The sequence below is a fragment of the Bos grunniens genome, chromosome 24, assembly GCF_055505025.1.
Source record: "Bos grunniens cultivar Pamir isolate PY7600 chromosome 24, Bosgru_T2T1.0, whole genome shotgun sequence".
Classification (NCBI taxonomy): Eukaryota; Metazoa; Chordata; class Mammalia; order Artiodactyla; family Bovidae; genus Bos; species Bos grunniens.
Window position 1 is genome coordinate 33786358 of NC_141188.1, and position 21581 is coordinate 33807938.

At 41.2% G+C, this 21581-nt stretch overlaps 1 protein-coding gene across 1 annotated transcript; it reads right to left on the reverse strand.

Moving 5' to 3' along the window:
* Positions 1-7120: 7120 nt before the first annotated feature.
* On the reverse strand, positions 7121-21094 carry HRH4 (histamine receptor H4). The gene is made up of 3 exons (XM_086372922.1): positions 20724-21094; positions 12490-12653; positions 7121-8073 (listed from the first exon to the last, which is right to left on the reverse strand). The coding sequence occupies exons 1-3, from the start codon at positions 20974-20976 to the stop codon at positions 7273-7275; spliced, it is 1218 nt and encodes a 405-aa protein (XP_086229048.1). The 5' UTR covers positions 20977-21094; the 3' UTR covers positions 7121-7272.
* Positions 21095-21581: the final 487 nt, after the last annotated feature.

Below are 21581 nucleotides of genomic sequence, written 5' to 3' on the forward strand. Positions count from 1 at the left end.
AGTATTCTGGCCTGGAGAATTCCATGGACTGTATAGTCCATGGAGTCGCAAAGAGTCAGACACAACTGAGGGACTTTCACTCCACTTCATACAGTGTTTGAGTGGCTGAGTCTTAACCACTGAACTGCCAAGGAACTCCCAGCAAATTGTTTTCTTGAGGGAAGGTGGGCCCAATATTGCTGTATCTTCCAATTTCTAACAAAATAAACAACAACAACAAAAAAAAAACCCTGAAAAATCTCAATTTTAATGTTGAATTCCCCAGTTTTTAAATTATCGCTGCTGTTTAGTTGCTAAGTTATGTCCAACTCATACTCATGTCCATTGAGTTGGTATTCCTATCCAACAATCTCATCCTCTGCTGTCCCCTTCTCCTCCTGCCTTCAATCTTTCCCAACATTAGGGTCTTTTCCAATGAGTTGGCTCTTCATATTAGGTGTCCAAAGTATTGGAACTTCAGCAACAGTCCTTCCAAGGAATATTCAGTGTTTTAAATTTTTAAATAATAACACCAAAATCCACTGATCCTATAGGTCAGACACTTTCATGAACCACCAGCTTGGCATCTCTGTAGGGAACCCACCAATGATAACCACTGCTGAGTTCCATGCTTTCCTGGACTTCATTCCTCCGTCACTTGCATCAACATTAAAATATTGAACACTTCTTAAGCACTAAAGCCCACGTGATAAGAACAGAGGGGAAGTAAATTTTGTTGGAATGAGGGTGCTGGGCTTAGTGTTGCTAGAGCTGCTCCAGGTTTATGCTCAAAACCCTCCATCCCCCCACTATTAGCAAGAGTGTCCTTGCTCAAAACCTTCCAACCCTGCACCTTTAGCAGGAATGAACATAAATCTTTAAAGAATCTAGAGATAAGAGGAAGCTACACACACACAAAGAGAAAACCCAAATAGAACCAAGATGGCAACAAATATGATGTCTAACAAACTGAATCTCATCATATCTTGATTTTACTACATTAGCATATTAGTAACACACTTACCAGTAGCCAGGACCAGACAGTAAAGACCAATGTTTCTGCCTTGCTGGCTCCTATCAGAGGTACTAGCAGAAGCCCTAACTGCATTTTCCCACCCCACCCCCAAGGGTAGCCTGGGCACAACTGGCCCCATCCCTTTGGTTGTCCAAGCTCTACCATTGGCATCAGAAATTAATCAGGCCTTCAAACATTAACCCTCTAATGATTTCTCCAAGATCCTGAGTTCTAATGACTTCACTTCTCTTTTACTCTCTCTAGTCTTAAAGATGACTGAGAGTGCCAGGCTGCGATGGTGCAGGAGCGGCTGAGAGGAGCTACCCCATGCCCAAGGTCAGGGGTGGTGGCTGAGAGGAGCTACCCCACGTCCAAGGAGTGGCAATTGCACGGGCACAGGAGGGCTGAGAGGAGCTACTCCACGTTCAAGGTCAGGAGAGGCAACCTCATCCAAGGTAAGGAGCAGTGACTGCACTTTGATGGAGCAGCCATGAAGAGATACCCATGTCCAAAGTAAGAGAAGCCCAAGTAAGATGGTAGGTGTTGTGAGAGGGGATCAGAGAGCAGACACAGTGAAACCATAATCACAGGAAACCAGCCAATCTTATCACACAGACCACAGCCTTGTCTAACTCAATGAAACTAAGCCATGCCATGTGGGGCCACCCAAGACGGACAGATCATGGTGGAGAGGTCTGACAGAATGTGGTCCACTGGAGAAGGGAATGGCAAACCACTTCAGTATTCTTGCCTTGAGAATCCCATGAACAGTATGAAAAGGCAAAAATATAGGATACTAAAAGAGAAACTCCCCAGGTTGGTAAGTGCCCAATATGCTACTGGAGATCAGTGGAGAAATAACTCCAGAAAGAATGAAGGGATGGAGTCAAAGCAAAAACAATACCCAGTTGTGGATGTGACTAGTGATAGAAGCAAGGTCCGATGCTGTAAAGAGCAATATTGCATAGGAACCTGGAATGTTAGGTCCATGAATCAAGGCAAATTGGAAGTGGTCACACAGGAGATGGCAAGAGTGAATGTCGACATTCTAGGAATCAGCGAACTCAAATGGACTGGAATGGGTGAATTTAACTCAGATGACCATTATATCTACTACTGCGGGCAGGAATCCCTCAGAAGAAATGGAGTAGCCATCATGGTCAACAAAAGAGTCCGAAATGCAGTACTTGGATGCAATCTCAAAAACGACAGAATGATCTGTCTCTGTTGTTTCCAAGGCAAACCATTCAATATCACAGTAATCCAAGCCTATGCCCCATCCAGTAACACTGAAGAAGCTGAAGTTGAATGGTTCTATGAAGACCTACAAGACCTTTTAGAACTAACACCCAAAAAAGATGTCCTTTTCATTATAGGGCACTGGAATGCAAAAGTAGGAAGTCAAGAAACACCTGGAGTAACAGGCAAATTTGGCCTTGGAGTACGGAATGAAGCAGGGCAAAGGCTAATAGCATTTTGCCAAGAGAACGCACTCGTCATAGCAAACACCCTCTTCCAACAACACAGGAGAAGACTCAACACATGGACATCACCAGATGGTCAACACCAAAATCAGATTGATTATATTCTTTGAAGCCAAAGATGGAGAAACTCTATACAGTCAGCAAAAACAAGACTGGGAGCTGACTGTGGCTCAGATCATGAACTCCTTATTGCCAAATTCAGACTTAAATTGAAGAAAGTGGGGAAAACCACTAGACCATTCAAGTGTGACCTAAATCAAATCCCTTATGATTATACAGTGGAAGTGAGAAATAGATTTAAGGGACTAGATCTGGTAGAGTGCCTGATGAACTATGGACGGAGGTTCAAGACATTGTATAGGAGACAGGGATCAAACCATCCCCATGGAAAAGAAATGCAAAAAGCAAAATGGCTGTCTGGGAAGGCCTTACAAATAGCTGTGAAAAGAAGAGATGTGAAAAGCAAAGGAGAAAAGAAAAGATATAAGCATCTGAATGCAGAGTTCCAAAGAATAGCAAGGAGAGATAAGAAAGCCTTCCTCAGTGATCAATGCAAAGAAATAGAGGAAAACAACAGAATGGGAAAGACTAGAGATCTCTTCAAGAAAATTAGAGATACCAAGGGAACATTTCATGCAAAGATGGGCTTGATAAAGGACAGAAATGGTATGGACCTAACAGAAGCAGAAGATATCAAGAACAGGTGGCAAGAATACACAGAAGAACTGTACAAAAAAGATCTTCACGACCCGGATAATTACGATGGTGTGATCACTCACCTAGAGCCAGACATCCTGGAATGTGAAGTCAAGTGGGCCTTAGAAAGCGTTACTACAAACAAAGCTAGTGGAGGTGATGGAATTCCAGTTGAGCTATTTCAAATCCTGAAAGATGATGCTGTGAAAGTGTTGCCCTCAATATGCCAGCAAATTTGGAAAACTCAGCAGTGGCCACAGGACTGGAAAAGGTCAGTTTTCATTCCAATCCCAAAGAAAGGCAATGCCAAAGAATGCTCCAACTACCACACAATTGCACTCATCTCACACGCTAGTAAAGTAATGCTCAAAATTCTCCAAGCCAGGCTTCAGCAATACACGAACCATGAACTTCCAGATGTTCAAGCTGGTTTTAGAAAAGGCAGAGGAATCAGAGATTAAATTGCCAACATCCGCTGGATCATGGAAAAAGCAAGAGAGTTCCAGAAAAACATCTATTTCTGCTTTATTGACTCTGCCAAAGCCTTTGACTGTGTGGATCACAAGAAACTGTGGAAAATTCTTCAAGAGATGGGAATACCAGACCCCCTGACCTGCCTCTTGAGAAACCTGCAGGTCAGGAAGCAGCAGTTAGAACTGGACATGGAACAACAGACTGGTTCCAAATAGGAAAAGGAGTATGTCAAGGCTGTATATTGTCACCCTGCTAATTTAACTTATATGCAGAATACATCATGAGAAATGCTGGGCTGGAAGAAGCACAAGCTGGAATCAAGACTGCTGGGAGAAATATCAATAACCTCAGATATGCAGATGACACCACCCTTATGGCAGAAAGTGAAGAGGAACTCAAAAGCCTCTTGATGAAAGTGAAAGAGGAGAGTGAAAAAGTTGGCTTAAAGCTCAACATTCAGAAAACAAAGATCATGGCATCTGGTCCCATCACTTCATGGGAAATAGATGGGGAAACAGTGTCAGACTTTATTTTTTGGGCTCCAAAATCACTGCAGATGGTGATTGCAACCATGAAATTAAAAGACGCAGTAATTACTCCTTGGAAGGAAAGTTATGACCAACCTAGATAGCATATTAAAAAGCAGAGACATTACTTTGCCAACAAAGGTCCGTCTAGTCAAGGCTATGGTTTTTCCAGTGGTCATGGATGGATGCGATAGTTGGACTGTGAAGAAAGCTGAGCGCCGAAGAATTGATGCTTTTGAACTGTGGTGTTGGAGAAGACTCTTGAGAGTCCCTTGGACTGCAAGGAGATCCAACCAGTCCATCCTAAAGGAGATCAGTCCTGGGTGTTCTTTGGAAGGACTGATCCAGTACTTTGGCCACCTGATGCGAAGAGGTGACTCATTGGAAAAGACCCTGATGCTGGGAGGGATTGGGGGCAGGAGGAGAAGGGGATGACAGAGGATGAGATGGCTGGATGGCATCACTGACTCGTTGGACGTGAGTCTGAGTGAACTCTGGGAGTTGGTGATGGACAGGGAGGCCTGGTGTGCTGCGATTCATGGGGTCGTGAAGAGTCTGACACGACTGAGTGACTGAACTGAACTGAACTGAGTAAGTATTCATTTTTTTAATATTTATTTTAAAATAATTTTAAAATAAATATCTTTAATTTAAAAATTTAGTAAGTATTTATAAACCACCTATACTGGGAAGTGGAGGCTAGTAATTACTCATACTAGACTAGAAAGTTTCATTTTATGGTAAGTTTCACCTGAGGATATCTTGAGGCCGTTAGATCAAAGTTTAGATATACAAACATGTTTCTAGAAAATGGATTATGTCGTTCTTTTTTTAGAAACATCTACACCAAACTAATAATTGTCACTGGTTCTTGGGTAAAGAAATTGTTTAACTGTTGTCTTTTTATAATAAGTACATATATTTTCATTATAATGAAAAACATTTTAAAAGTTCTTACAGTGCAGATTTAAAAGACTGAGACTGACATTCCCTTTTTAAGGAAAATGCCTACTGCGTGCCTTTTCAAAATAGCTATGAAGTGGACTGTACTAAGAGAATCCCAATGTATTGGGTTGGCAAAAAAAATTATTTGGGCTTTTCTGTAAGATCTTATGATAAAACTCAAACAAACTTTTTGGCCAACCCAATAATATTTCTGCCCCAGGGAATCTAAATCTTATGTCAAGCTTCACAGTCATCTTTATAGTAAGTAGCTAATATGTGATAGACTCCTAATTCACATTTGTTTCATGAATACCTGAATGTACCATCAAAGTATTTTATTCAGAGTCTCACTTCATAGAAGATTAGCCCTGTTCTGTTCATTTCTCATACCTGGCTCACATTTCATCACTTCTGAAACATACATTTCTCACTTTTCAACAATTCTGAAATTAGAATAGGACTTCCTTATAAGTGTGATTCTTTTAAACCTTGTTTCATAGCACTTTCTCTTTTATAATGTAAGATGGTATGTCTTAGATGGACAGCATCTTGGATTGAATGAAATACAATACATATTACGTTTTCTGACTATAGAAAATACATATGACTATTTAGGCATGTTTCCTCTAAGGTTCAACTGGAAAAAGTTTTCATGGGGCCACTCCATTCAACGATCATTCAGACCTCCAGTAATGAGATGAAATCCACAACTACTGATTTACAAATGGTAAAACTAACAAGCTACAGCATTGTAAAAACTTATGTGTTTATAACGATTTATTTCTCAAATTTTTCAATTATGATTGAATATTGAACATGTATTTCCTGTTTTGAAACTAATGTTAATGTGTAAGTGTATATAAAAAACCATGTGCATTTCTAAGCATTTATGATATACTTCAAAGATTTTCATATTTTAATGTTTTAGATGAATCAAAAGTTTAAAAGATCTAAGATTTGAAAATGACTAATCTGTATTATAAGAATTCTAAGAAACTGTAGAAGAAATACTGGTAAAATGTTACTGAAGAGATTAACTATGAAATCACAATGAAATGTTATGACAAAGACAGGTAAAGAACACTATAAAAAAATTAATAATGACAAAAAGAACAAAATGTCACCAGACTAATAAAATGCAACTCATCAGTTAGGTATAACCTACATTAACTGCATAGTAAAGGAATCACTCCAAGCACTGCAATATAAAATATTGAGCACATGAGTTAAAACATCAAAGACAGAAATATATTTGATTCATAATGATTGACATATACCAGTTCTGTGAATGTTATACGAGATACATCAGGTTTAATCTTATAGTCCTTTTGGATCTCTTAGTCTTTCTCATTCTTTCCTATTTTCTCATGGAGAAGTTTTAGCTGATGTGCAAGTTAGGACAAGGGGGCAGGAAGGAAACGGGAAAGCCATCCTTTCAACCCATTACCTATCCCTCACCCTGTCATCCTATGATTGCCAGGGACTCCAAGATAACTTCATTGAGAACCTTCAAGAGCTGCAGTGACCTCCTCTTTCCCCCATCATCCCACACTTCCTTCTTTTCTCGGATCAGAAATGTAGAGTCTGGAAGTATATATGCCCTCTGCTCTTTCATCTGAGCACTCTCACCTCCTGTTCTGCCAACTCAAACCCTAATTCAACTGCCCAGTGACCATAACAGAGTTACCCACCCCCAGGACAAAGGGCTAAAGAGCTCTTTTTCCTACTGTATGCTTTAGGGAATGATCTTTAAATGTGATGAGTTTTCATCACTGTAAAATAAAAATGGAAATTCAGTTAAGACTGTAGCAACACTGAACATTTAGAAAGAAAACCAAAGTTTTTGAATTTCACAATCAAAATTATCTTAAGATCTAAAAGACAAAGAAGAGGTGATGACTAAGAAAAATATAGTGCTTTTGTGGCTCTGAGTTTACAAAAATATTATTGTCAGTTTCTAATGATGCTGTTGTTATTCACCAGAATAATTTTCCACTGACTTGTAGGTTCCAGGCGTTTTTTATTTGTTTGTTTAAGTTTTCAAGTGTTACAATTTTATGGACTTTTTCAGTAGAGTGGAAATGGCAAGATGAAAGCCAGACTCATTTATGTGAGAGCAAGACTGAAATTTACATAAGCAAAATGATTATCTTTAAGAAGATGTTGACCGATTGTGTGACGATATGGACTGCTTTTTCACACGAAATAATTTCAAGAAGGCCTTCTGAAAACGCTTGTGACACAGGGGATACAAAAAAGGATTGACAAAGGAATTGAACCACTGAAGCCAAAATGTGAACTCATACACAGGGTTTAAGAAATCTGAAAGTGTGCCATGACATGAACGAATAATTGTGAACAGAGAGTAGGGAGCCCAGCAAACAGCAAAAACACCCAAGAGAATGGCCAGTGACTTGGCTAGTTTCTTGCCTCTGCGCAGCTCAAGATGTTCCCTTTGGTGAAGAACTAGGGAATCCGAATGGGAGAGAGAGCTCGTTTTGGAAGCAGTTAAACTATTCACCCGGGTTCTTAAGGAAGAAAAGAGGCTGCTCTTCCTTCCTGATTTCTCAGAACGAAGGGATGCTGCTGATTCCTCCAGGTTGGAAAGAGATGGCCTCGAAAACAGTCCATTCCTGAATGAGCGTCCGCTGCTAATGGAAGGGGCAGAAATGAATCCAGAATGCCCCCTACTGAGATGACTGCGCTTCCATAGGCTCCAGTAAATATACATGTTGAAATAAGCCACTAGCAAGACTGGGATCAGGAATTCGAAGACTAACGTGAGGGCAAGGATATGCTTCTTTTTAAGGAATTCAGGTTTGCAATCCCCCCGCAATTCCTTCCTAACCTCTGAAACTAGTATTGGCCCATGCACTAAGAAGGCCGCCACCCAGACGGCCACCATCAGAGTCACAGTCTTCAAGGTCCCAGTATGTCGAGCTCTGTAAGACACCTAAAAGAAACCAAATAAATGATTTTTAATACAATGAGTACATGTTGATTGCACAAAGCATACTGTCAGCCCTCAGGAGTTTCCGTGATGTGCGCAGTGGAGCTGGTCACTGAATCTGGGTAACGTGATTGGGCCAGGGCAGAGGGTTTCGTTTTGGTGAACCCTGGGCCGAGATGTAGACTTTCTTAACAGTTTAAGGTTAAACGTCTGACGCTATGGAAAATGTCAAGGTTAATATCTAAAAGAAGAACACAGTTTTTCCTAGTCCACAGACACTAATCTGAACTGTTAACTGAGACCAACTGAACATGCTCACAGTGTTTTTAACCTGCCAGCTGGGTCGTGAGCAGCATTTTTAACAAATTGGGATAATCAATGTCAGAATGTATCACACATCATAAGGATGTGTATTGTTTGATGAAACTTTTGCTTTGGGAAAGCATTAATAAATATACATAAGAGAGAGAGAAATGTGCATACCGAATCACAGTGTAAAATGCATTTGTCACTGAAGTCACAATAAAAAAAGTTTGAAAGACAGAATCTATTCGCAGTTTATGCTGAGCCTTCAAGGTGGGGTCAAAAAGGAAAGAACTCTTACCTTCCTCTCATAAGATGATGCACAAAAAGAAAGAGAGTTAAATCGGCTGTAGGAAGAGACTACAGTGTTACTGAGCAGAACCTAACATTTCTTTCTACAAACGAATCCACCCAGCAAAAATGGTACTGAAGCAACGGTGGCCAGCCACTTGGGGAGACGTGGCTGTGGTGAGTGCCACGGTCTTTTTTAGGAGTGAAGAATATTCTAAGCCCATTTGAGCACAGGGACAGGCTTCTATAAGGAAAGATGAGATTCTGTGGGGGAGCGTTGCTCTCAGATCCCAGGACCTTTGATAGATTCTCAAATCTTGAAGAGTATCTTCTATAAGAAATCTAAGATGCCAACTACCCATATGAGGGGTAACCATGTGACCCAAGACTTTTCTAAGGGGACTTGGAGCAGACAATCTCTCCAAACCCCTTTCAGATCAGTAAGATTTCTTCCAACCACGTTCCATGTTTCTCTGCTTATACTCGAGGAAAAGGAAATGATTTACCCATGACGTGGGGACACACTTCCCTTTTCACCATCTTTCAAGTACCATTTTCTCTGAGTTTTTAAGTCTTGTCCTGAAGTATGTTCTCATTTTTATTAAAAGGGTATAACAGTGCCAAGCACTGTCTTTCTTTAATGGCTTGTATGTGCTGAGGAGGGCTCACCAACGGGCTAGAGTAAAAGGAGGTTTGTTTAAATTTTTTAAGTTACTTTTTAAAAAAAAATCAAGGAAGTGGGTTTTTTTTCTCTTTTTGTTACCCTTTTTCCAAATTACTGGTAATTCTGAGGCTAACCTAAAATGTATATGGTGCTAACCACAAGCTCCCATGTACAGTACATCTTTTTGCCTTCTGCTTCTCATACCACTAATTAATACTTGCACTTAAGTCTAATGATTATGAAGATAGTAACAATACCCAGATGGTCATAAAACTGCATTTGGTTGTTTAATTGCTTTGTTCAGCCTTCGTAATGATATGGTACAATACGCTGAAAAGTGATCTCTTTTCTGTTATGTATAAGGTCAAATGGGTAACAGACATCCAAGGGAATTGAGATGATGATGCCAATCTCTCCCTCGTCTCTGAGTAGCATTTTAGACAGATGACGGTTCAAAATTGCTTGAATCCAGGCCCATGCCTCCCTGAAATTCATCCGTGGCCCACTTCTCACTTTTACAGAATATGTCCATTATTCATGATGTCTCCTCTTACCCTGCTTCCTCCCCCACTTCCATAAGACATCCGAACATTCTGTCAGTCAGGTTTCTTTTGTGAGGCAGAGCAGCCCCTGGAACGTGCTGGTGTTAATAATGAGATGGGACTGCAGGGCCATTCTAAGTGCTTATCAGGCATGGCCATTTGCACTGAGCCTTCCTTTCCCCAGTTATTGTCAGATTTCCATTTCTCAAGCCCCGCCTGTCACCCTGACCTGTTACATTGTCTTCTCGACTTTTAGCTACAGCAAGGGCTCTGTTCCCCATGATCACTTCCTATGAGCTCCTGTGGTCTTTGAAGGTTTCCTTCTGGCTTCCTACAGCTGTGTTGGAACTCAGCCAACAGAGGTGCTGGTGCTGCCTGAGCATCCCCACGAGCACTCACACACCGCTGCCTTTAGCACCTGTTACACTTGTCTCTGCCGTGTCCTAGGGACCCGGATCCAGCTGACCTGGCCCTCACCAAGTTTACAGCCCACATTGTCAAGGAATTTCTCAGGGCAAGACCAAGGAATAAACCCATCCACTTTTCTCTCTGGACATCACTCCTCAACTCTGTAATGTCTAGGCCTTTTTTCTAACTGGGAAAGCCGCCCCTTTCCTTTACACAAACCTTAGGTTCACTCAAGAGCTTGAGCCTGCAGTGAATAAATGTCCCAGTGAACACTAACTAGGAACACTCAGTTGAGATTAAAAAGAAAACCCAGAAGGAAAGGAAATGTTAAAAGTACAAATGGGGAAGATAATTAACTAGAGCACTGCTTTTCAAACATTTTGACTGTAACCTAAAGTAAGAAATGCATTTTAAACCCTAATCAAGGATACTGACAGAAGTATTCATAAAACAGTTCTTAGCTTTATTATACACAGGGTACTCTGATTTACTCTAATTTGTAAGTTCTGTTCTACTTCTTTTCATATTTTTTCATTCTAAGAAAAAGTGACGTAACAGGCCACTGAACTGACTTCATGACTCAATAATGAGTTACTATCTGCAGTTTGAAAAATGTGAGATTACAGGCTTCTGGATTGCTAATCCAAATTGATCTGTACTCTCTCCAGAGTTCGTCCAGGACAAACTGCCGTGCACTCTGGTGCCAGTGACGTACTCAGTGTCAAGTGTCTGGCTGTCCCACCACATCCCATTCTCTACTTCCTTGCCATATGGCAGCTCAGCTAGAGAACACACTTCCCGGCTTCCCGTACAATAAGGTAAGGCCATGTGACTGCATTTCACCAGTGAAAGGTGAGTGAAAATGATTGTGTGACTCTGCACTACTTGGTTAAAAGAAAATCCTTTGCCCTGGACTTCTGCCTTCTGCTCTTCTTTTCTGAAACCTAAAGTGACAACAACTTGACTTTGAGCATGCCAAGGAGGTTAATGACTTAGGATGGGGGTCAGCAAACCACTGATCATGGAGCACGTGTGGCCCAGCAACTATTTGGATGATAAAGTTTTATTTGAGCAATTGCAACAGATACCATAAGTGCCTGGTCTAGAGAGTACAGAGCCTGGGTCCCTGGGTGGGCTCCTGGAGCAGAGCCTTCTAATCTTCCTGAAATGTTCTATGAGAAAAATTAACTTCTGCCTTACAGTCTGAGTCTCAGCATTTTGGAATCTCTTTGTAATGGCATTTTATCCTATCTTTATCCAATGCACCCTCCCAATCCTGTCTGCCTCCAAGATGCACAGCTCTCCCAGGACAGAGCTGTCCCTGGCCTCTCAATGCCTCCAGCACCACACTTAGTCCCTTTGTTTATGGATCCATTTCCACATTAGACTGTTATGCTCCTCAAAAAAAAAAAAAAAAAAAAGACTCTGCAGATTCAGTTCTGTATCCCAGTCCTTAATAAAATCCCTGTCACACAATCATTCCCCATACATTTAGGTCCCTGGGACTCAGGAGTGAAGGAAGTTTCCCATCAAGGTCTCAGACTCTTCAGATCACTGTCCCATTATTTCTGTGGCCTCCTCCCATCCCTCATCCTTACTAACATCAATCTTATTCTCTCCTTTGTTGCTGATAAATTTAGCTTGCTTAAGAACTGTCATGAACTAATTGATGAGACTATTCCAGATCTTGGTTAGTTCAGACTTGCTTGGCATGGGTCCTAAACTGGCACTGGTTAGTTCCACTGTTACAACCTGTGGCTTCCCTGCACACTGTTTTTTCCTTTGGTCATTCAAAATTAATTTCTTCATGACATTCAGAAGTCTGGGAGTCTTTCTACCTGCCCACCAAGTTCAATCCTGAAGAAAACATTCAGGTCTCAAGTTTTCTTAGGAGTTGAACAGATAAACCTCCTGTGAGATTCATGCATATCCAACCTACTACAGACTCAGTTTACCACTTCTTACACCTTGCCTTGGATTCTGTTGGACATTTTCCCATTTTCATTGGACGCAGGGGAGTGACTTAACCAAACACACAGTAAGTGTTCACTAACAGCCAATGAGAACTTAGTGCCAACAAAAGGGTAATCAGGCTTCTCTAAGGTTGGTCAATTAAACAAACAAACAAAAATTTTTGCTTAGGGACCCAAAATTTATAAAATTCACAAATATATAATCTTCTAAGCAGGATAAATTAATGTTTTGACTTACAGCATTGGAGACTGACTGATATCGATCAAAGCTGATGAGTACGATGTTATACACAGATGCTGTACACAAAAGATAGTCAGTAGTGAGCCAAAAGACACAAATGTTATTTTCAAACTCCCAGTTGAAGAGCTTGTGAGGGATGAATAAAGGAATGGAGATCATACCTGCATGGGCGGAAAAAAATGAAGATTAACAAATACAGCACGTATCAATGAATACGAAGAGACGCAAACATGACACAATGAACTATCTGAAATGACCAAAAACTGCTTGATTATAATTTAGAAATTCATGGTATTTCATCAGCAAATTCAGGACTGATCTCCTACACGTTCTGTAAATACCATTTTAAAAATAGCTGTCACAAACATCATACCTTCAATGGCTCCTTGTTACTTTCCAAATTAAGTTCAGGTCCCAACATGTATTTCCAGCCATACACAGCATCCATCATCTTTTGTGTTCATGATCCGACCCAGACAGGATGGGCCGCCCTTCCCCTAAACACATCTCACATTGCCACATCTTTTTGCTTTTGCCAAGAACGTTCTTCTTGCTTGAAGATCTCTCTTTTACAGAGAAGTCTATTTAACTCCTTCTCATTCTTCACTTAGTGTGAAAAAAAAAAAATGATATCTTTCTTATCATCTTTATTGGAACTTCCTAGGTAGAAGTGACCCTTTGCCACCTGCCCTCTCCTGGCACCTCAGTCATCTCTCCCTCTCTCGTGTACAGACACATCCTACTTTATAACATTGTCACGTGTTAAGATTGGGACCGTGTTGAAAGTCAACCTTTGTATTTTTCACAACATCTAGAGTTGACTAATGGCTCACACATGTAACTCAAATAAATTAATAGCAGCTAATAGGTATTGTACAGTTACCATATGCCAGACACTGTCCTGTGTGCATTACATATATCATCTCATCTAACTGTCATAGAAACTCTGTAAGGCAGGGACAGTGTGAGAGAAAAAACCCTCTGCTACTCCTCCACTCCTGGCTCACTCCTCTTCACCCTTGTTATTGTTCAGTCACTAAGTCATGTCTGACTCTTTGCAACCCCATGAACTGTAGTAAATCAGGCTCCTGTATCCTCCACCATCTCCCAGAGTTTGCTTAAATTCGTGTCCTTTGAGTCAGTGATGCTATCTAGCTGTCTCATCCTCTGCTGCCCCCTTCTCCTTTGGCCTTCCATCTTCCCCAGCATCAGGGTCTTTTCAAAGAGTTGGCTGTTCACATCAGGTGGCCAAAGTATTGGAGCTTCGGCTTCAGCATCAGCCCTTCCAGTGAATATTCAGGGTTGATTTTCTTTAGTATTGAGTGGTTTGATCTTCTTGCGGTCCCAGAGACTCTCAAAAGTCTTCCCAACACCACAATTCAAAAGCATCAGTTCTTTGGCACTCAGTTCATGGTCCAATATACATGTCTCACATCCATGTATGGTCTCACATCCATACATGACTATCGGAAAAAACAGAGCTTTGACAGTATGGACCTTTGATGGCAGTGATATCTCTCCACCCTATCTGACCTCAAATTCACCACACCCACACCCACACCCACACCCACACTCTCAGATCCTTGCATAGGTATCCTGGTATGCAGCACACTTCCCTCTACGAAGCCTCCTTCTGTTTACTCAAATGAATCTTCCTCAGTGAGCCCTAACCCTGAAGTTTACACTATAACCTCTACCTCTAACATACTTCCTCCTCCCTATGTTTTTCTCAATAGCAAATGATCAACCTCTAAAATGTTGTGTAATTTTATTTATTTACTTATTTATATCGTTTATTGTCTGTCTCACCACCCATGTTCCCAGAAAAAATACAAGCACCATGAGGGCAGGGATCTTTTTTTTTTTTTTTTTTACTGTATTTTCCCTGATATATCCCCAGCACCTAAAAGGGTGCCTGGTTCAAAATAAATTAGTATCAGACGAATGAATAGATAAAAACGGGGAAGTCTAGTTTCATTAAAAATTGCTGTCAATCCTGAATAGCCCCTTCTTTCTGAAGCCAGTTAAGAAGCTGCATCTTGTGGGAAGTGGGAGGGAGATTCAAGCGGAGGGAACGTATGTATAACTATGACTGATTCATATTGATATATGGCAGAAAAGTGAAAGTGAAGTCACTCAGTCGTGTCCGACTCTTTGCTACCCCATGGACTGTAGCCTACCACACTCCTCCGTCCATGGGATTTTCCAGGCAAGAGTACTGGAGTGGGTTGCCATTTCCTTCTCCAGAGGATCTTCCTGACCCAGGGATCGAACCTGGGTCTTCAACACAATATTGTAAAGCAATTATCCTCCAATTAAAAATAAACTTAAAAAAAAAACAAACTGCATCTTCCATGAGAAAATGACAGTCAAAAGGTAGAGGGGAAGCTGAAAGCCCTAGTGAATTCTTTGGGCCAACAGAGTAATGTGTGGATAACAGTGATTGTATTGAGGGTATTATGGACTGAATGTGTCACCCTCCCCCAAAATTCACATGCTGAAGCCCGAATCCCCAGAGTGATAGGGCCTATAAGGAGGTAATTAAAGTTAAATTAGGTTGTAAGGGTAGAGCCCTAATCCAACAGGCTTAGTGTCCTTAGAAGAAGAAACACCAGGAAGCTCGCTTGCTCGCTGTCTCTCAAGGCTGGATGAGGATGAAGCAAGATGGCAGCCATCTACAGGCCAGGAGGAGAGCCCTCAGCAGGCCCCAAATCAGCTGGCACCTGGTTTGTCCTAGACTCCAGAGCTCTGAGAAAGTGAACTGCTATAAAGTCACTCAGACTGTGGTTATTCCGCTGGGGCAGCCCGAGCTGACTAACACAGAGGGTAGAGAAGAGTCAAGGTACCAGCGCACTTCACTCTTGTGCTTCGCTTTATTGCACTTCACGGATACTGCATTTATTAGGAATGGAAGGTTCATGGCAACCCTGCAGCGAGCAAAGTCTGTCAGCAGTATTTCTTCCAATAGCATTTGCTTCCTTTGCGTCTCTGTGTGTCACATTTGCTACTCCTCACAATATTTTTATTTTTTTATTATTATATTTGTTGTGGTGATCTTTGACGTTACTGTTTTAATTGTTTTGGCGCTCCATGAACTTTGCCCACATAATCCAGTGAACTTCATAAATGTTGTGTGTGTTCTGACTACTTCACCAGCCTGCCATTTCCTTGTCTCCTCGGGTTTCCCTATTCCATGAGACATAACAACATTGCAATTAAGCCGATTAATAACCCTAGAATGACCTGTAAGTATTCAAGTGAAAGGAAGAGCCAACGGATGTGGCAAATTTCAGTGTTGTCTCATTTTAGGAAATTGCCACAGGCACCCCAGCTTTCAGCATCCACCACCCTGAGCAGTCAGCATCCATCAACATCATGGCAAGACCTTCCCATGAGCAAAAAGATTATGACTCTGTTAAGGCTTGGTAAATGGTTAGCATTTTTCACCATAGAATATTTTTAAATTAAGGTGTGTAAATTGTTTTTTTAGACATAATGTTATTGCACACTTAGTAGACTGCAGCTATACCTTTTACATGCACTGAGAAACCAAAAAATTCATGTGACTCCTATTTTGATTTTTGCTTTATTGCAGCAGTCTGGAACTGAACTCACAATACTTCTGAGTTATATTTGTACTAAAGATACACTTTGCCATCCTGAAAATGTGGTTCAGACTCTGTCATCAACAACAACCTTTTGCCCTTGAAGATCCTGTCTGGGTCATCCATCATGTGCTTATGTAGGCCATACATACCCACACAAATGTAGATATGAAAAAGGTACCCATAGATGGAAGCATTGGTCATGTGATAACAATTTTATAGGTATCACTATAGATATAAATATTTTTCTGGAATAATATATAGGTGAGATATGTTAATGCACCTGATACTGGAATTTTTCCTCAATAAATCTTTCCTTTTCAACTAAATTCAGCCTAGGAAGCTGCTCAGGTAGCACAAATTTTAAGAAATTGCTTCTACAGGAGGCCAGTTCAAAAACCTGTGACAAGAGGCCATTCAGCCAGAAAGCCCACCGTACGGAGCACGCGACGCTCTGACCTGCACTGGCATTGCTGCGTGGATGTGAGCTCTGAGTCTCATGACCCTAAATGTTAAGAACTGCCATCTTACAGCTACAGAAAGTCTCTCACAAGGCCCATCTTGGCCCATCACCCCCACCACCGTGAGGTCCTATAGGCTCAGAGCTAAAAAGACACACTTCGAGCATGGCAAAGGAGAAAGAAGAGCATTGACACAAAACTCAAATCTAGTTACAAAATGCTCTCGAAGACTCTGCCAAGCCCTGCGCTGTCATGGTAAATATTGCATTACATCAGTGGACCTCTGCATGAAGCTGGCAGGTGGCAGGGAAAATGTGAAGGATGAGACTGGCTGATTAAATGAGATTCTGGCCCGTGTCCAACTGCTCTCATCAGGAGCAAAGCCATTTCTTTTCCCATCCACCTGACGATAGAGGAGGACCACCAGGACTGCTGAATCATCACATCCGCAGGGACATTTCTCAAAGAGGAACCACAGATTGTGATGCTCAAGACCACGATGGTGGGCCTGCCATGATGCTGACCCTGGGCCTTATACAGAGGCATTCTGTTGTTGTCTAGAACCATCTTCATTCAAAAGCTTCAGGCCTCAGTCTCTCTCCCTTGGATATATTTTTACCCCATCCCTTCTGACCATGAGGTATACAAGTCTTTACTTCCTTTGGAATAGTCAAAATACATCATCCATTTTAAATGTTGAGTATCATCTAAAAGTTGTACAGCTTTGTGAAGAAGGAGGGGGATACATATATTCATAATAGAATATTCTCTGTTCACATAAATATACTCGTGTATTTATCTGTGTGGGCTTCCCTGGTGGCTCAGAGGGTAAAGCATCTGCCTACAATGCAGGAGACCTGGGTTCGATCCCTGGGTCAGAAAGATCCCCTGGATAATGAAATGGCAACCCACTCCAGTACTCTTGCCTGGAAAATCCCATGGACGGAGAAGCCTGGTAGGCTACAGTCCACGGGGTCACAAAGGGTCGGACGCAACTGAGTGACTTCACTTTTACTTTATCTGTTTATGTGAGCATAAAGGGCTTCCCTGGTGGCTCGGCAGCAGGAGACTTGGATTCGATCCCTGGGTCAGGAAGAACCCCTGGAGAAGAAAATGGAAACCTACTCCAGTATTCTTGCCTGGAAAAATCCCATGGGACAGAGGAGTCTAGCAGGCTACAGTCCACGGGGTCACAAAGGGTCAGACATGACTGAGTAACTGAGCACACACACCCATACTGCTGCTGCTGCTAAGTCACTTCAGTCATGTCCGACTGTGTGTGACCCTATAGGCAGAAGCCCACCAGGCTCCCCCGTCCCTGGGATTCTCCAGGCAAGAACACTGGAGTGGGTTGCCATTTCTTTCTCCAATGCATAAAAGTGAAAAGGGAAAGGGAAGTCAATCAGTCGTGTCCAACTCTTAGCTACCCCATAGACTGCAGCCTACCAGGCTCCTCCGTCCATGGGATTTGCCAGGCAAGAGTACTGGAGTGGGGTGTCACTGCCTTCTCCGACACAACCATGTACATGTGAGCAAAGAGAGTGATGTGGAAGGATCTATATCAAGTTGTTAGTGTTGGTTACCTGGAGGGGCAGAACTGAGGAGAAAAACAAGACTGCTGCATGTTTTTAATGCTTCTATATTAGTTCTCCACTTTTTTCTGTGATCCTGTCATTTTTATACCTGGATTCCTGTCAATCTTTCCAACTAGAGGTTTCCTCCAAAACTTTTATCATTGCAATATCAGAAGCATAAACTGCTTTCCCAAATGCTCCCTATTTCTCTGAGGAATGTCATACTTCTCTTGTCCCCAGAACTCAATCTTTAACACATCTTTTTCCTGCCTGACAACCCCACCCCCATTGCATCTCTGCCTCCTGAACTTATTTCCACTCTTACCCTCGTCGGCAAAGTAATGTCTCAGCTTTTTATTTAAAGCAGAAACATTACCTTGCCGACAAATTTCCATCTAGTCAAGGCTACGGTTTTTCCCGCAGTCATGTATGAATGTGAGAGTTGGACTATAAAGAAAACTGAGCGCCGAAGAATTGATGCTTTTGAACTGCGGTGTTGGAGAAAGCTCTTGTAAGTCCCTTGGACTGCAAGGAGATCAAACCAGTCAATCCTAAAGGAAATCAACCCTGAATATTCATTGGAAGGACTGATGCTGAAACTCCAATACTTTGGCCACCTGATGGCAAGAACTAACTCCTGGGAGAAGACCCTGATGCTGGGAAAGACTGAAGGCAGGAGGAGAAGGGGACAACAGTGGATGAGATGGTTGGATGGTATCACTGACTCAATGTACATGTGTTTGAGCAAGCTCCAGGAGTTGGTGATGGACAGAAAAGCCTGGCATGCTGCACTCCATGGGGTTGCAAAGAGTTGGACATGACTAAGTGACTGAACTGACCCTCGCTCAGAGCCTCACTGCTGATTTCTGCCAAGGTCACTGCAGGATTCTCAGAAACCAAGCCACCCCCTGCTCCGGCTTCACCCACCTCCTACATCTCTTCTGATGCCTCTAATGTGAAGCTTCAACCCAGTCACTCAGTTAAATATCACACTGCCTTCTGAATAAGCTCCAATCCAGACTCACACTAGTATTCAAAGGCCTTCATTGTATAGATTCCAACTATTTCATCTTCACCCTTTGCTGTTCTCATATAGCCCATTTGCACACAAGCCAGCCTGGAGCTCCCACTTAGGAAGGTATACGCAATGATTTTCTATCAGCATATCGCTGTTGATTCTTAGAATTCTCTGCCCTCCCCAACTCTGCCTATGGAAATTATTCCCATCCCCTTAAGTTCATTTTGGAGGCCACTACCCCCTAACAAAATGTGTTCCCCCACCCGCCGCCCCGCCTCTGAGTGCCTATAACACTTGGTAGCTCTTTGTGGGTTCTCACATCACTGTGTCCTGTTAGTCATTTCTGAACTTCTCTTAGCTACTGTACTATTTTGAAGGCTTAAAAAAGAAACAGACTAACCTAGTCCTGTCTATCTCTCATCATCATCTAATTGCACTTGGTACTTAACAGTACTTATACATGGTAGGTACTCTACTAACATTTGTGAACTTGGTTTGAGTTGACATTTGTCTACAGAGAAATCCAGAGTGAAAAGACTAACACAAGTTGAGCAATCACTACGTTCCAGGCACTAAACTTAATTGTTCTATTAGTTTTGCTTCATTTTAACATAACTGTAAGTATTTATGTAGCTATACACAATAACAAATTAACTAGGAGGTCCTATAAAACAATATCAGCAGTAGACACTTCTGCATATTTACTTATTATTACAAGGATATGCGCTTCCCTGGTGGCTCAGCTTGTTAAGAATTCGCCTGCAATGTGGGAGGCCTGGGTTCAATCCCTGGGTTGGAAAGATCCCCTGGAGAAGGGAAAGGCTACCCACTCCAGTAATCTGGCCTGGAGAATTCCATGGACTGTACAGTCCATGGGGGTCACAAAAAGTTGGACACAACTGAGTGACTTTCACTATACACTCACTATTACAAGGATTGTGGAAAATGATCATCAGGCAGTAAGAAATTATGAAGTGTACATTTTCAAAGAAAGATTACTTTGATTTCTATGATCTTACAGTTATTTAGCACTATGATACCATATCATACACAAAGTAGGTTAGTGTTGGGTGTACTTTATAACATGCTATGATGTATCATATCATAAAATAATATCAACTATACTATTTGACCTGAACATCCTATTTTCTGATTGTGCCAATTACCAGTACATGCATCATTTCCTATAACTTCAACACTGTGATATTAAAGAAACTATGCTTACTTAAAAAGGAATACTTATAAACCTAAACATGCAAGGAAAATAGCTCCAGAAACAAAAATAACTCTTAGATTAAAGCAATTCTGGACTTACTTTTATTCCATAAAAAGAAACTGTTTTTAGAGGAAAATTCCCCTATAAACCTTATTTACATATATATATATATATATATATATATATATATATAATCATTCCCATATAGTGCCATACAGCCTCCCCTGAATTTAAATCCTTAAACTTTTTATTTCTAATAGTACCCAATTTTATACAGTCCTTTGAAATAATAAAAGCTTGTTTTATGTTTTTAGAAATAAATTATAATAGAGAAAGATTATCTTAAATGTAACTTACCAACAAAGAAGTCTGAAATGGCCAAGTTAAGGAAAAAGTAATTACTTCGATGTCTAAGATTTTTGTCCACCACAAAAGCTAAAATGACCACAGCATTTCCTAGCATTATAGCAAAAGCTAGTAAGCTCATTAAAAATGCTAAAGCAATGTTTGAAAAAGAATATATGTCTTTACTAGCTGGCATCACAGCAGAAGAATTTGTGTCATTAGTAAATGGCATCACATGAGAAGAATTTATGCCATGAGTATACATGACATCAAACTTAATACAGCAAACTAAGCCAGCAAGACAATTCCGACAAGTGTCTTTCCAGTCGAATACCTAAAATATATAGTCTCCTACACATAACAACATTTTTTAAAAGTCTAATGCTGATCTCATAGTACTTCCTGATTCTTGATAAAAGCAAACTTGTGGTAACAGTTTCCTCTTAACTGATACTGAAGAAGTGTTTCCAAAGACAGTGAAAGGTTTTATCTTAAACATTTTGATGTAACTCATCTATTTCCCACTAATAGAGCAATATTATATAAAATATAGTTGATGCACTCTATAGGTAAGGAATTGGGCTCAAATGAGAAGATATAAATCCAGTTAAATGTCTCCTTCTGACCAAGATACAATATCAGGGGTTGAATTCACCATCGCAGCTGAAACAGTGAAAAAAAAATGGACAAATACATGAAACCATAGTTTTTGAGGCACAGGACATCAGGCAATGAAGAATATCGATCCCTGAGAGAAGAGGAGAAAATGAGGAGAGCCCTGCAGTTGCCCCAGCTCATTGTCTTGAGAGATCTTCCAGGGCACAGAGCAGAGAAGGGTATCCAGGGGAAGCCCAGCAAATTCCCTGCGAT